The 16856-nt window shown below is 40.7% G+C and overlaps 1 protein-coding gene across 1 annotated transcript; it reads left to right on the forward strand.

The window, feature by feature from the left end:
• Positions 1–712: 712 nt before the first annotated feature.
• On the forward strand, positions 713–10576 carry POK (Vps52 / Sac2 family). The gene is made up of 19 exons (XM_048674794.2): positions 713–954; positions 1067–1124; positions 1331–1426; positions 1816–1917; positions 2430–2513; positions 2839–2919; positions 3521–3664; positions 4382–4470; positions 5216–5297; positions 6374–6559; positions 7144–7259; positions 7337–7395; positions 8387–8487; positions 8950–9000; positions 9181–9360; positions 9490–9624; positions 9712–9786; positions 9895–9952; positions 10073–10576. Exons 1-19 carry the CDS (start codon positions 851–853, stop codon positions 10372–10374), a joined length of 2103 nt encoding a protein of 700 aa, XP_048530751.2. The 5' UTR covers positions 713–850; the 3' UTR covers positions 10375–10576.
• The last annotated feature ends 6280 nt before the right edge of the window (positions 10577–16856 follow it).

The following is a 16856-nucleotide window of genomic DNA, read 5'->3' on the forward strand; positions in this document are numbered from 1 at the left end:
GTCTCCATAGAAACATAAGTATTTTACGTGGTACGGGTGTTTTTCACAAAAGTTTCCATGAGGCCGCATCTCTGTCAGTACTAGAGGAACCCACAGAACCATCGATCCAGTCCTCTCGCGCGTACTTTGTAGCGATCATCATCTTATAAGCCGATCTCACCGTATAGCAACCACTTTTCTCAAAGTGCCATGCCTGGATATCTTCTACTTCATTGTACATATTGGGATGTTAAGAATAGATGGAACATCAATTGATAAGGACACCTTGATAGTCGCTCCATGTCCCATCTTGCAGTTGTGTGGTCATTAAGATCTGTAATCAACAAGGGTGGATGGGTTACCCGACATCCATAGGGGCGCAACAGTGATGTCCCTTTGGTATCCAATTGTCTGATCATATATTCGTTTCATTGAAGCTCCGTTGCCAATTCAATGTATCAATCCCTGTTTGAGTACATACCGTCCTTCTACTAGTGCTCTCTAAATCTGGCTTGAATGATTACCCAATTCTGCACACGTAGGAAAATATACTGCCTTTAAATTTCTTGGACTAAGTGATTCTGGATTTTGAAGAATACGCCATGCTTGTTTAGCTACTAGGGTGAAGTATAAAATTCTCAGCCCACCGTCGCCCTGCACAGCCTGCCCACTAACAAAGAGCCCAGCCCAAGACATATCCACGCCTCGAGAAAAAAAGCCCAACCCGTTTCCCCTTCCAACCCCCTTCTCGTCTCTGACCTCCATTTCCCGGGGACACCCGTTCCGTTCCGATCCCAAACACCCACCGCCACCGGTGGCAGATCTGGATCGGAGCCCCGCTCCGGCGATCCCCGATCCCCCCGACGCCGGTATGGAGGTCATCCCAGCTGCGGCAGCGCACGACAGGCAGAAGCAGAGGTTCGACCTCGGGGTCTTCGTCGGCGACCTCCCCCTCGACGACGACGACGCGGCCAGGTCCGTCCGTCCGGCCACCAGCTCCTCCCCCCTTCCCCCTTGTAACAGCATCTCCTTGCCTCCTTCACGCGCTCGCTGCGCCTAAGCTTATGCTTGGTGGTTTGTCTGGCAGTGACAATGAGTCGCTGGAGGGGCTGCAGCAGGAGCTCGAGGACTGCAAGAACGACCAGGTGCTTATTTACAGTATCATTCTTGCGTTCATCAGTAGCTTACCAAGGCCTTTTCCAAAGCTCGAGGGGTTTCTTCCGTCCTGCTATGTTTAATCTTTCTGAAACAACTAGCTGGTTGCAACATTTCGGAGCAATAACAGTGTGCCATTCTTTCTTCCTTTGGCGATCTCTGCTGTTTCTAAAAAATTCTGTATGCGTGTGTGCAGGAAGTAGCAAACATCCTGGCTAATGGCATCAAGATGCGTGATTACACAAAAGGTGTCGAGAACAGCATACGCCAAGTTGAGCTGGATTCTATTCAGGTAATTCCGCAATTGTTTCTGCTAGGCCTTAGATATGCTAAGTTGCCATGGTTCTACTCACTGGATTAGAGCTGATTTTTTTCTATGAGTACAATGTGAACCTTATGCTTAGCAGTAAACAGTCAACACATCTGGTATTGTGGTGCTTATACTTTGGAAATAAGAGTTAATTAACTTCTTTCGTATGGCTGGCTAATTTATTCATCCCTCCATTCTTATCATCAGTATTAAGTGGAGTCATCAAATAATTGCACAAGCGCGATGAATTATTTGGAAAACATGGAGTTATGATGGGTCTACCTTCTATTAGTGCTGTGCTGCCTAAATGTAAATTACCCGTGCCTATGATGTTTTTCTTATGCAATGCCGTCTTCCTTTTTCTTTTGTAGGATTACATTACAGAAAGTGAAAACCTAGTGTTGCTGCATGATCAGATCTCTGACTGTGATAATATTCTGTCACAAATGGAAACCGTTCTAACTGGATTCCAGGTAATTGCATATTCACATCTGTTGTGACAGCACTACTCGTGACATTCTTGTCGTACTGGATGCCTGAAACAGTATCTGGATGGGTATTGCTTGTCATCAACTTTTGGTGCTACTGTTATTATAAGCAAATATATTGATCATTCTTGTACATTTACTGTTAGAAAAATGCTGCCCACTGTGAAGTGTGAACTACCAGAAAATCCAGAAATAGTATATCTCTGCATTTCCATCTCGTTCTGTTACAAAGCATAACATGAACAAAACCAGGAGTGCTTGAAGTTTAACGTTTTGTATACCACAATCTGAGCGTAATACAAGTGCTTTATTTTTTATTTATGTGCTCCATGCTACAACTTCATGGTCGTATTTGAGTGGCACCATTTCTTTTGACTTGTTACGCGTTCAAGATTTATTATCTTGATCTACATGTAATTTTGTACCTTTAAACAGTAGTTAACTGGTTCATTTCATTTTACTAAATCATATTGCAATTCTTTTAATTTCTGTGCTAGACAGAAATTGGTTCTATAAGTTCAGAGATAAAGGTACTTCAGGAGAAATCTATGGACATGGGATTAAAGTTGAGAAACCGTAAGGTTTGATTCGTTTCTCTGCTGTATCTTTTACGTTCTCCATACATTTGATGTTTGGTTAATTTTTGTATCCACATCTTCCTTATAACCAAACAGTAAAATACTGATGCATTGACCTCATTAGTCTTGGTCAAGTTAGAGCTTGGAAGTACTATTTTATGTATCTTTGTCCCGCAACATAACTTCTATTCCATAACACACCTTTCAACATTAGTTGGCTGGTCTTTGTTGGAACCTCTTCACTGTATTCGTAGCTTTAATGCATGTCATTCCCTACTTTTTCATGCTGAATATCTATGCTGATTCACTGTTTGGAAAATTTCTGCAGGCTGCAGAATCGAAACTGTCAAAATTTGTTGAGGATATAATAGTACCTCCAAGAATGATCGATATAATTGTTGATGGAGAGGTCATTACTTGCATTCTATCTTCATACCAACTTTCTTTACCTTATTATTGTGTCTATACTATGTCCATTTACTTTAATATATCATACATTTAGTCAGTTACTCCTTTCCGGACCTAGTACCTTTTTGTTTACAGCCAGCAACATGTGATCACTGATTACTTCTTTCTGAAGTTAAAACCAAATACATACTTTTCTGCTATTTGTGGTACTCCCTCCGATCCATATTAATTGTCGCAGCTTATGGATCGGAGGGAGTACTATGTTTACTTATGTAATTTCTTCTCTTTCAGCATGTTGTTAATTATTTATTTCATATGCCATTATATTCTGTCTTCGGTGATATATCCATTCTGATGACATGTTTTCGTTTGCTGGATGCATTTCATTTGTTCAATCCGTGTCTTCTTTTTTCCCAATTATTTTATTTTGTTTGATTGGATGTATTACATGCCCCAAAGGTTTCTTTGTTGATGTACCATCATTATCAGTACCGCTCTCTTGCAGTTAAAGCTGTGTTCAGTCCAATATTCTTTGGTGGATGTTTCTCGAAAAATGTATTTTGATGGGATCACTGATAATTCCTTATCCAACAACCCCACAGGTTAACGATGAATACATGAAAACACTTGAGATTCTAAGCAAAAAAATCAAATTCATTGAAGCTGATTCGATGGTTAAAACATCGAAGGCTCTCAAAGATGTTCAGCCTGAGGTTGAGAGACTTCGGCAGAAAGCAGTATCAAAGGTCTGAAAACTGTTTGCTGTTTTTTTTTTCTAATGTTTCAAACTCGTATGTTCATAAGAACATTAGTAGATCGTCTTCCTGTATGTGTAGCATGTGTCTTATCTGCATATGTGCTTATTTGATGTAAAACCTTATGTATTCTATGTTTAATGTTCTACTGTGGTGTCGAGGATAATGTGCCATGCGTAATTATGTTCAGACAGTTGGGCATGTGCTACAATAACTTAGATAAGGCGTCAAGGTTTATCTGGTAGAACTGAATGCTTATTATGAAAAAGGGTTACATGATATTCATCATTCTTTGTTCAGGCTGATGTTGTACTTTATGAGGTTGATGGCATAAAAAATGCTGCAACTGTGTCAATTACTAGTGGAGAGTGGTACTGTCAGCCACGGCCAGTATACTAGCTATACTGGTTGCTATTTCCCTACAAAATAAGGAATCAACCTGATCTTTGTTCTAATATGGTACGGTGGTTTTCATGGAAGCTAAGAACAAGTGTACAATAGACCCAAAGTGGTCGGACCTTTCCCCGGACCCTGCTCAAGCGGGAGCTACATGCACCGGGCTGCCCTTTTTTTATGAACGAGTGTACCTGCAACCAACAAATGCATCCACTATGTTTCTTGCACGCTTTTTTATGTTTATCTAGCCAATTGGACATCATAAAGCTACAACAGAGTTCTATTGCTTATGCTTTCATAATTTTCTTGCAGATTTTTGAGTTTATCATCCAAAAGTTCTATGCCTTGAGAAAACCGAAAACAAACATTCAGATTCTACAGCAGAGTGTCCTTAAATACAAGTATGCCAACTCTCTGGCCTTGATATTTATTTTCCACTTTTACCCCCTGTTTGTAGAATATCCACAATGCTTCACATTTTAATGTGCTAGATGAGAAATTTCTTTATGCCAGATTTCTTTAATTTGGAATCCTCACCAGTGGACATACATGATTCATGGTTTTTGGCATATAGTGTTACTGAGGGCAAGTTTACCAAACATGAACAGCCATATTTGATGAACTATTGCTAATGTAACATCAGTGCTTCTAATGCAATTGATGACTTAGGCATTATTGTCTTTATGAAATTGAAACCCCCCTTGGTAAAAAACCCAGAAAGCTAGGATTATATAATCCCTCGTGAGACAATCTGTGGTGAGCTTCAAGAGTTGAATTGGCGACCACAGAGTCCTAGTTGAGTCAGGGAATTGAGTCTTAGTGAGGCAAGTATGAGAGTCCATGTCCCAGTTGGCTGGGCTATCGGGTCTGAGTCGTATTGCTGTTGACGCGAAAGACTATTATAAAGGTCCACGAGCTTTAAACTATTGAACTATGCATATAGGAGAAGAACAGTTATTCTACCTTGCCTTCCTCGGTGAGAGCTCTCCCTCTACCGCTCTTTAAAACCTTAGTTTATAGCATATGGTCATAGGATTAAATTGCCATTTTATTGTTGGTTGGCTTATCTTCAGCGTCTGTGTTATTCTCTCATTCTTTCCAAGTGTATAATGTCTCAGTTTGTTTCATTTGTCCTCTCCACTGTAGATACACAATCGTTTTCCTTAAGGAACATGCTAAGGAGATATATGCAGAAGTTCGCACGGCTTACATTGATACCATGAATAAGGTGAGTGTTACTGTGAACGTGATTTGAACAGGTCTTCTTTCATTCATCCGCCTTTAGTTTTTTCTCCATTTAGAACTGGAATATAATAACCGAGAAGGGTAATGATCCTGTAACTCATTGTATTTTTTTTCGAGAAAACGCAAAAGACCTTTGCGTTTCATTTCATTGAAAAGATAGGGAGTCGGTTACAGTCGTCCTAGGACTCATTGTAACTCATTGTATGTCCCAGATTAGGTCCTATTCTTCCACCCTTTCGGTACTATCTTAATCTGAAAGAAGAGAGTTTGACCAATGCTTTGTTTCTGTCTTGGTGGTTCCAATTCCACATTAAAAGTATACAGATCCTTTCTCAATGAACGTATACTTCTTTTGTAAATACTGTGTAAATATTCCATTATGATATGGCAATACTATATTTGATTTGCATATTTGTTGTATTATAGAATAGGTACCATGCTATCAACGTAATATGTGGCCAAAATGTAGAGTTTATGGCTTAACATTATATTGTACTCCCTCCTTTTCAATAACCGTCCTTGGCACTCGGCAGTCTACATTTTGAGATAACTGTACATCGAGGGAATCAGTTGTGTTAATGTAATGTTTCCACTTTCTATCCCTACTTTGATGTGTTAGAAGAGATTAATTTGTTGCAGCCTGTCAATAATGAGGGTATGCATGGTCACTGGTCCGTTATCATTAAGGCTGTGCACATGGTGGTGGGTTGAGGACATTTACTATGAAACAAAGAGTGTACTAGACATAGAGGGCTTGAGAATGGGAGTATCCAAAGACACATCTGTGATGCAATTCCTGCTGTTTGTCTTTGCTTTATTCTAGCTCTTCTTATTGCTATGTGTAATTTCAGTTCCTCTACCTTTATATGTAGTGTATGTTGACAACTTCAAAATTCCTGCACAGATTATTTTAGACTGCTAGCATCCGTGATGAGATTCATATTTTATTTGGGCAATATGAGCAAATATAGACATAAAGACCTTAATTTATTTCTTGGATATCTTACCCTGAATTATATCTATTCTGATGACATTTCTACTATCACTTCCAATTTTCAGGTTCTGAGTGCACATTTTCGTGCCTATATACAAGCTTTAGAGAAATTACAGCTGGATATAGCAACCTCCACTGACTTACTTGGAGTTGAAACTAGAAGTACAGGATACCTTTTCTCCATTGGAAAAGAACCTCTGAAAGCCCGTTCTTCGGTGTTTGCTCTTGGTGAAAGAATAAACGTCTTAAAGGTATTTACTAATGATATAGTGACTATAATGTAATTTAATTCATCTATCAGTTCATGATTTTGAAATTTGTGAGTCAAGCAATACATGGGAGCCCGGATCTGTACTGGGCTGTGTGATCTGCAGGTTTGTTGGTAACTTGTATGAATTTCTGTAACGCCAGCAAGTTCTATTTGGGTGATAACAAAAACAAGCCACATAAGTCTAGCATGCACCATGAGCATAGCCGATTAGTTGATTCATGACATACATACAGAATAAGTATGGCTAATTTCGAGACAAGTCTCTGAACAAATTCGAGGACATGCTTTTCTCTAGTCTATGTGTACACTGAAAAATCTAGTCAATTCAATGAAACTTCTTTGCCATTCTGGCTTGTTGCAAATTTTATAGAACCAGATTTAGGTTATTTTAACATGCTCTAATGCCCCTACTAGTATGTTATAAATTTGGTGGAAAGTGATCCATGATTAAAGAATTAATTTTGAACTTTAAACTCCATACTGTCGCTGAATGGTTAATTTACTCTATATCAAGTAACAAGTGCAATGGTGTAATTTCTGTATGCCCTGCTTTTGGTATATCAGGATATTGAGCAGCCTGCATTGATACCTCATATATCTGAAGCTAAGTCACAGAAGTATCCATATGAAGTTCTTTTCAGAAGCTTACAAAAACTTCTGATTGATACAGCTACTTCTGAGTAAGATTGTTGTTTCCTTGTTTTAAAATTCATACAGTGAATAAATGGCAGCCTGATGATATATCAACTGATCACAGGTACCTTTTCTCGGATGATTTCTTTGGTGAAGAATCTTTATTCCAAGATATATTTGCTGGTTTGTTCCATCCTGTATTTGCATTTCCTGTTTTCTTTGTCATACCATGTTGTATCTTATGCAATAATATTTTATTTGTGTGTGGGGGGGTGGGGTGGGGGGTATCTAGTGTAAACCCATCTTTCGGTTGTACCAGCATGTAAATTCCCACTGTGTCATTGGATGGGATTTCAGTTATTTATAAAACGGATGTGCATGAGTCCATGTGGCACTTACAGTTACATGCCATTGTATCTGACCCATGCATAGTATCGAACAATCTACCCAGGTGTCAGTTGTCACTTTAGCATCCAAAGATCTTTGCACTAGAAACTCTCCTTGTTTGCTTTGCTATTGTCTGCTTGCCTGACAAATCCCAGTGTCAGCATAAAACACTATGCATGCTAAGACAAAAACTGGTATGCATGCTTTTACTTGTTGGTTGTACTATTCTGGATTATATGAGTGTACGACTGGTTGATGTCAGTTCTGGTTCAGATGCTCCGTAATTTATCTAGTGTAAACTAGATAAATCTTCACTTCTATAAATATCTGAGTTGGCGACGGTCCGATCACCTTCAGAGATCTGCCATACCACAATTATCATACATTCTGTTGTAGACAGATGTATCACGATCTTCCGATTAGTTGATTTGCTTAATGTATATTCTGAGATATCTTTTTATTTGCACAAATTATGGACTAGGATGACAAATGTAATAACTTAGGCATTTAAGAGAACTTGTATAGCAATACACGAGTATTTAGCTAGTAAACATAAGAGCCCACTCTTGGTTAGATCTTCTTTTGCAGTAAAGCCACTATGGTAGCGTGCATGTTAAGTTAATGGTTTAGAAAGGTTGAGGAGTTTATGAGTTACTCCAACAAACACTTATCTTATATTCTTATCCGTGTCATAATAAAAGTTCCACTATGTTGGTGAAGTTGGCATTGACCTTTTCATAATTATGGTGGATGCAAATGATTTGAAAGTTTTGATTGTTTCATTCAGGACCAATTCAAGTTGTTGATGAATATTTCGATGCTGTACTTCTGAACTGCTACGATGCAATAGGAATAATGCTTATGATTCGGATAATTCATCAGCACCAGGTATTTCTCATTTTATCTTATGAAGGAATAACTAGTTAAAGTTTTATTCCTGCTGTAGGAGTAAAACTTAAGAAAGCTTATGTTCTGAAAGCGGTTGCAGGGTTGCAGCCTTTCATGTTCCATAAAGGGATATCCCTGTAATTTATAAACCAGTCCTAGTCCAATATTTACTGTTAAACAGGCCAGGCAGCAAGAGATAATTGTCATTTTGCTAAATTATTCTGGCTGTTTTTCACCAGAAACTGGCCAAAATTACCCTCCCCCCTTTGTATGTTATTTTATTCCTTAAAGATTAGCTGATAAATTATTTGCAAGAGCATTTCTAAATCTCTACACATTGTTAGATTCTTTCAAGTAGTCAATAAAGTAGCGCAACCCTGTGTAAATTGGTAACTGAATGTGTGGCAAAGCGTACATGACCCGTGAGGAACATAAATCTGAATGGAATTTATGTTTGTGCAGCTTATCATGTTTAAGCGGCGAATTCCATGTTTGGACTCGTACCTAGACAAGGTTTGTTCTGATTCCCTCCTTGTTCGCTCCTTCAAGTTTTGAATCAACTTTACTTGAGATTTACCTTTGTGAACGTGGAGTTACCTGTAGGAAAGCTCATGCTAAATTGGATGAGAATTTGTCTTCTGTTCCACATTCCAAAATTAGTTTGAATCATCTTTCATGTTGCACAATGGGCAGGTTAACATGTCACTTTGGCCTCGCTTCAAGATGGTCTTTGACTTGCATTTGAGCAGCTTGCGGAATGCTAATATTAAGACTCTTTGGGAGGATGATGTGCATCCTCACTATGTAACAAGAAGATATGCTGAATTTACAGCGTCTCTTGTTCATCTCAATGTTGAATATGGGGATGGTCAGGTTAGTTGATCACATCCAGGTCAACCCAATATTCACCTTTCTGGAATTCTTCACCACATTGCTATGCAATAGGAAGACCTTCTTTTTTGTAGCCTATGGGAATTTAAGAAGTGGTTTCTACATTTGCAGCTTGATCTAAATCTTGAGCGATTACGGATGGCTATTGAAGACTTGCTTGTTAAGTTGGCCAAGATGTTCCCTAAACCAAAGATGCAAACTGTTTTCCTGATAAACAACTATGATTTAACAATTGCTGTATTGAAGGTTGGTACTTTTGAGTTAGCATCAGTTATAATACAAAGATACTATATGCATTGCCTTTCCAAATATGTTGTGATCTTTCTCATACAGGAAGCTGGCACTGAGGGTGGAAAAACACAACTTCACTTCGAGGAGGTTCTTAAGAGCAATATTGCAATATATGTGGTATGCACTGTCTTATTGATGGAACAAAATTTTGTTGTGGCCAGAGAAATACTGTCCACCACATTTCTTGCTGGGTCTTGATTTGATTCATAACAAACATTTATGCAGGAGGAAGTGCTTCTGGAGCATTTCTCTGACTTGATCAAGTTTGTCAAAACGCGTACATGTAAGTAGAATTCTGTTACAACATTGTGTGCTTTTCTCCCTCTTTCTTTCTTTCTTTCTTTCTTTCTTTCTTTCTTTCTTCACAATGACATCTCTTCTCTGCCTGAATTTTACTTATTAGCGGAAGACCCTGCCTCGAGTTCGGACAAGGCCAACATTGGCGACGTAGAGCCATTGGTGAAGGATTTTGCGAACCGATGGAAGGCCGCGATCGAGCTGATGCACAAGGATGTCATCACATCCTTCAGCAACTTCTTGTGTGGGATGGAGATCCTGAAAGCGGCCCTCACGCAGCTGCTCCTGTACTACACGAGGCTGACCGAGTGCGTCAAGAGGGTCAACGGTGGGTCCGCCCTCAACAAGGACCTGGTCTCCATATCCTCCATCCTGTACGAGATCAAGAAATACTCTAGGACCTTTTAGTTACTTCCTCCCTGCCATGTACACTAAAATGAGGGGAGGGGAGGGGAGGGGAGGGATGTGGTGTATGTATCCTTATGCTGTTAATGAAAACTCTGATCCATGCCATGCTACTGGAAAAAGAAGGGCTTTCTACAGATACATAAACAGTAGTATGTACCAAGGTTCCTCGATTGCAATGTGTGAATTTATGAGATTTCTGAGACCCCCCATGGCCCGGCTTCTCTTCTTCCAAGTTGACGATGAATCAATCATCATTTTATTTATCTGCTCAAGTCCATGATTAATCTCCCGCTGGGAGTTGGTTTGAATTTGATCACCTACTGTCTGTACGTGCCCAAGAATGTTGGTGCAGGGCCAGACAGTTTGTGAATTTCATGCAAATGTCGGGTTACTGTAGCTAGGGTGTTTGTTAGAATGCCAACGCAACACAACCTTTTCTAGATCGTTACAAAGCACGTAGGGTTAGATAGATGTAAATTATTTTTAAGGAAATGTTCTTACTGAAGGAGAATAGAGCCTAGTTGGTTCATAGTGAACTTTCTTAGATTTTTACAGGAAAAGTACATGATATAATGAGACCGGTTAGATCTTTTCAGTTGCGGCTGAACGATGCCTGAAAGGTGAACTGAAGCATAACTAGACTGAAAATTTACTTGATCTTGCATGCATATCAAATTCCACATACCCAAGTTCAGCCTAGTGGCTTCCCTCGCGGTTAATTATTTGTTCATCTTTGAGCCTGAAAGGTGAACTTTACTCAGTTTGGAACTAACTTGAGCTAATAACGACTCCCCGTCCCCGTGACTAATTTGTGCACTGATATGAGTCTGTGATGCACTGATATGGGTAGCTGGTGACCATTTCTGTTCCGATTGTGAAGCACTGACAACGTTGTTTGGCTCCCTATCAATTCAGTTTCCGTTTCCATTGCTCTTCTGATCTCTTTGCTCTTCCATTTCCTATTTTTCCTTTGCCCATGTCCATATTCACTTTGGTCATATCCTTTGTGCTCCCGTTTCCTCTTCTTTTTGCCCATGCCCACATTCATTTTGGCCACCTCTCCTATGTTCCCTGCATTTTGTCCATATTTTTTGTAGCAGCTCATCACCATGGCTACCAAAAGGCAACAGGTTGTCACAACTCCAGTTAGAGCGAATAATCCCCCAAAACTTTCAAAAGTTATGGCGTCTGAACCATCAAGTGTGCCATCATTTTCATGGCTATTTTGATCTATCCATTTCTTTTCAAATTGAATGATAGTATCTCCTTCTGTTATGTTGACTATTGCCCTCGATATTTCAGCAACCAGCGGAGAATTCCTGGGAAGCGCCTAATCAGCAAAAAGATCATTGTTATAAGCTGCACGTGCTATTCCACTGACAGTATCTGACTCTATAAAAGCCTGAAAAACAGATCCCCTCCCCCTTGATATAATAGTACATGGTACGATGGGTTTATTACTTAGCAGTACCACATACCCTTCAGAGAACCATGCCAAAAGTTGCTTAAATAGCAAGAAAGATCCAGTAAACGTTTTCAGGCTTAGTTTCTGATTTTTGTGCAGACGTTATGATGTACTTACTTTTAAAGTTGTTGTAAAAAGGTTGTCAAAAGTCTATTGATCTGTTTGGTAAATCAAATTACAGTCAGACGAAGTATTATCGATGGCTGACCTCCCCAATGGGATCTGATATGTTCTCAAATGCAAATATGCTATTTGATTTAGAAAGAAAAAAAAGATAGCCAAACACCTAGATATCTAAAAGTAAACCAACCGATAGAGACTATTTATCATAAGAGAAAAATTCACCACTGGTCCTCATACTCGTCGCGTTGGCCGCATTTCCCCCGTACTTGCAAATACCCGAAATACAGTCCTACAACTTGTCTCAGGTGATCATCTACGGTCCAAAATACCGTTTGCTCTACGTATCTGCTGATCTGGCTGTTGACTGGCGCGTCCACGCGGGCTTTGACCGCCACCTCACCACCGTACGCCCTGGGCCGCTCGATTTGGGGGAATGCGGGGTTTTTTTTTTGCAAAATCTTCGAATTTACATTGTTCCCCCCGCCTGGTCGGACCGAGCGTCACCTGGGCTGCCGCACCTGGTCGGACCAAGCGCAGCACACCCGGTCGGGCCGACCGCACCGCACCACACCTCTCCACACCCACCGCACCTCTCCCCTCTCCTCTCCCGTCTCGAACCCTAGTTGCCGTCGCCGCCTCCGCCGCCGTCGCCGCAGCCACCACCGCGAGATTTGCTGCCACCTCTCACCGACGGCATGTCATCTACGAGATCCTCCCGCTCCGGTGTGCGCTTTGGTCTGCGTGGCCGCTCTGTTGAGTTGCCATTGGTGGGATGCCCCGATTGCGCTGAACCTGTCAAGTGCTACCACTCTAGCACCGATGAGCATGATGGCTGGGTTTTCTATAAGTGCACCCACGACAATGTAAGCTTCAGTCCTTCTCTATTCGATTCATGAATCTGCCATGTTCAGTACCCATGCTGTGCTCAGTAGCCATGATGGGTTAACTAGCTGTGATGTGACAAAGGGAACAACGTATGTTGTTATGCGGTTTGACCGATAAAGATCTTCGTAGAATATGTAGGAACCAATACGAGCATCCAGGTTCCGCTATTGGTTATTGACCAGAAGTGAGTCTCGGTCATGTCTACATAGTTCTCAAGCCCGTAGGGTCCGCACGCTTAACGTTCGGTGACGATTGGTACTATGAGTTTATTTGATTTGATGTACCAAAGGTTTTTTGAAGTCCCGGATGAGATCACGGACATGACGAAGAGTCTCGAAATGACCGAGCCGTAAAGATCGATATATTAGAAGGCTATATTCGGACATCGGAAAGGTTCCGAGTGATCCGGGTATTTTTCGGAGTACCGGGGGAGTTACGGGAATACGGGAGTACATATGGGCCTTAGTGGGCTTTAAGGGAAAAAGAGGAGAAGCCACGAGGGCTGGCTGCGCGCCCCCCATGGGCCTAGTCCGAATTGGACTAGGGGAGGGGCTGTACCCCCTCTTTCCTTCTCCCCTTCTCCTTCCTTCCCCCTCCTAGTAGGACTAGGAAAGGAGGAATCCTACTCCTACTAGGAGGAGGATTCCTCCCCCCTTGGCGCGCCTAGAGAGGCCGGCCGACCTCCCCTTCCTCCTTTATATACGTGGGGAGGGGGGCACCCTAGAACATACAAGTTGATCAGTTGATCTTTTAGCCGTGTGTGGTGCCCCCTCCACCATAATCCACCTCGGTCATATCGTAGCGGTGCTTAGGCGAAGCCCTGCGTCGGTAGCATCATCATCACCGTCATCACGCCATCATGTTGACGGAACTCTCCCTCGAAGCTCTGCTGGATCGGAGTTCGTGGGACGTCACCGAGCTGAACGTGTGCTGAACTCGGAGGTGCCGTACGTTCGGTACTTGGATCGGTCAGATCGTGAAGACGTATGACTACATCAACCGCGTTCTCATAATGCTTCCGCTTACGGTCTACGAGGGTACATGGACGATACTCTCCCCCCTCGTTGCTATGCATCACCATGATCTTGCATGCGCGTAGGAAATTTTTGAAATTACTGCATTCCCCAACACATGAAACCGGAGAATTTTCGAATAACACTAGGTTACCTCAACGGGGATATGCATGTCCCAAACAATAAGAATATCACATTTCTTTTTGACAGTAGGAAGAGGAAATTCAAAACCTCCAATAGTAATAATTGGAATTTTTCCAATAGAATTGATACTGTGGACTTGAGGTTGTTTCCTCGGAAAGTGTACCGTACGCTCATTACCATTAACATGAAAAGTGACATTGCCTTTGTTGCAATAAATAACAGCCCCTGCAGTATTCAAAAAGGGTCTTCCAAGGATAATCGACATACTATCGTCCTCGGGAATATCAAGAATAACAAAGTCCGTTAAAATAGTAACGTTTGCAACCACAACAGGCACATCGTCACAAATACCGACAGGTATAACAGTTGATTTATCAGCCATTTGCAAAAATATTTCAGTAGGTGTCAACTTATTCAAATCAAGTCTACCATATAAAGAGAGAGGCATAACACTAACACCGGCTCCGAGATCACATAAAGCAGTTTTAACATAGTTTCTATTAATGGAGCATGGTATAGTTGGTACTCCCGGATCTCCAAGTTTATTTGGTATTCCACCCTTAAAAGTGTAATTAGCAAGCATGGTGGAAATTTCAGCTTCCGGTATCTTTCTCTTATTTGTAACAATATCTTTCATGTACTTGGCATAAGGGTTCATTTTAAGCATATTAGTTAAACGCATACGCAAAAAGATAGGTCTAATCATTTCAGCAAAGCGCTGAAAATCCTCATCATCCTTTTTCTTGGATGGTTTAGGAGGAAAATGCATGGGTTTCTAAACCCATGGTTCTCTTTCTTTACCGTGCTTCCTAGCAACATAGTCTCTCTTATCATAACGTTGATTCTTTGATTGTGGGTTATCAAGATCAACAGCAGGTTCAATCTCTACATCATTGTCATTACTAGGTTGAGCATCAACATGAACATCATCATTAACATTATCACTAGGTTCATGTTCATTACCCGATTGTGTTTCAGCATCAGAAATAGAAATATCATTGGGATTCTCAGGTGTCAACAACAGGTTCACTAGAAGCATGCAAAGTCCTATCATTTTTTTCTTTCTTCCTCTTAGAAGTACTAGGTGTATCAACATTAGCTCTCTGAGAATCTTGCTCAATTCTCTTAGGGTGGCCCTCAGGATACAAAGGTTCCTGAGTCATTTTACCCCCTCTAGTCATAACTCTAACAACATATCATTTCTCTTATTATTTAATTCATTGAGCAAATCATTCTGAGCCTTATGCAGTTGTTCTACTTGAGTGGTAACCATAGAAGCATGTTTACTAATAAGTTTAAGTTCACCTTTAACACTAGCCATATAATCACTCAAGTGTTCAAGCATATCAACATTGCGTTTCAATTATCTACCAACATAAGCATTGGAGTTTTCTTGTTTAACAATAAAATTATCAAACTCATCTAAGCATTGGCTAGCAGACTTATAACGAGGAATATCACCTTCATCAAATCTATAGAGAGAATTTACCTTTACTACCTGTGTCGGGTTATCAAGACCATGTATTTCTTCAATAGGTGGTAAATTCTTAACATCTTCAGCTTTAATACCTTTTTCTTTCATAGATTTTTTCCCTCTTGCATATCTTCAGGACTGAGAAATAGAATACCCCTTTTCTTCGGATTTGGCTTAGGAGTTGGTTCGGGAAGTGTCCAATCATTTTCATTACTCAACATATTATTCAATAGCAATTCAGCTTGATCCACAGTTCTTTCCCTGAAAACACAACCAGCACAACTATCCAGGTAGTCTCTGGAAGCATCGGTTAGTCCATTATAAAAGATATCAAGTATTTCATTTTTCTTGAGAGGATGATCAGGCAAATCATTAAGTAATCGGAGAAGCCTCCCCCAAGCTTGTGGGAGACTCTCTTCTTCAATTTGCACAAAATTATATATTTCCCGTAAAGCAGCTTGTTTCTTATGAGCGGGGAAATATTTAGCAGAGAAGTAATAAATCATATCTTGGGGACTACGCACACAACCAGGATCAAGAGAATTAAACCATGTTTTAGCATCACCCTTTAATGAGAACGAAAACAACTTAAGGATAAAGTAATAGCAAATTTTCTCATCATGAGTAAATAGGGTGGCTATATCATTTAATTTAGTAAGATGTGCCACAACAGTTTCAGATTCACAGCCATAGAAAGGATCAGATTCAACCAAAGTAATTAACTCAGGATCGACAGAGAAATCATAATCCTTATCAGAAATAAAGATAGGTGAAGTAGCAAAAGCAGGGTCATATTTCATTCTAGCATTCAAAGACTTTTCTTTAAGCTTAGCTAATAATTTCTTAAGATCAGATCTATCATTGCAAGCTAAGAAGTCTCTAGCAGTTTCTTCATACATAACATAACTGTCGGTGTCAAAACCGGTGGATCTCGGGTAGGGGGTCCCGAACTGTGCGTCTAGGCCGAATGGTAACAGGAGGCAGGGGACATGAAGTTTTACCCAGGTTCGGGCCCTCTCGATGGAGGTAAAACCCTACGTCCTGCTTGATTAATATTGATGATATGGGTAGTACAAGAGTAGATCTACCACGAGATCAGAGAGGCTAATCCCTAGAAGCTAGCATATGGTATGATTGTATGTTGTGATTGTTGTCCCACGGACTAAAACCCTTCGGCTTATATAGACACCGAAGAGGGTTAGGGTTACACAAGGTCGGTTACAAAGGAGGAGATATCCATATTCGTATTGCCTAGCTTGCCTTCCACGCCAAGTAGAGTCCCATCTGGACACGAGACGAAGTCTTCAATCTTGTATCTTCATAGTCTAACAGTCCGGCCAATGGAGATAGTCCGGATGTCCGGATACCCCCTAATCTA

Source organism: Triticum urartu, chromosome 5A (genome assembly GCF_056163025.1).
Source record: "Triticum urartu cultivar PI428250 chromosome 5A, HENAU_Tu73, whole genome shotgun sequence".
Lineage (NCBI taxonomy): Eukaryota > Viridiplantae > Streptophyta > Magnoliopsida > Poales > Poaceae > Triticum > Triticum urartu.

Excerpts from the sequence above, each read along its gene's own strand:
- POK (XM_048674794.2), top strand. The coding sequence starts at position 851 with ATGGAGGTCATCCCAGCTGCGGCAGCGCACGACAGGCAGAAGCAGAGG. Across the intron at positions 7,396-8,386 it reads ATTCCAAGATATATTTGCTG|GACCAATTCAAGTTGTTGAT; the intron begins GTTTGTTCCATC and ends TGTTTCATTCAG. Across the intron at positions 8,488-8,949 it reads GGATAATTCATCAGCACCAG|CTTATCATGTTTAAGCGGCG; the intron begins GTATTTCTCATT and ends ATGTTTGTGCAG.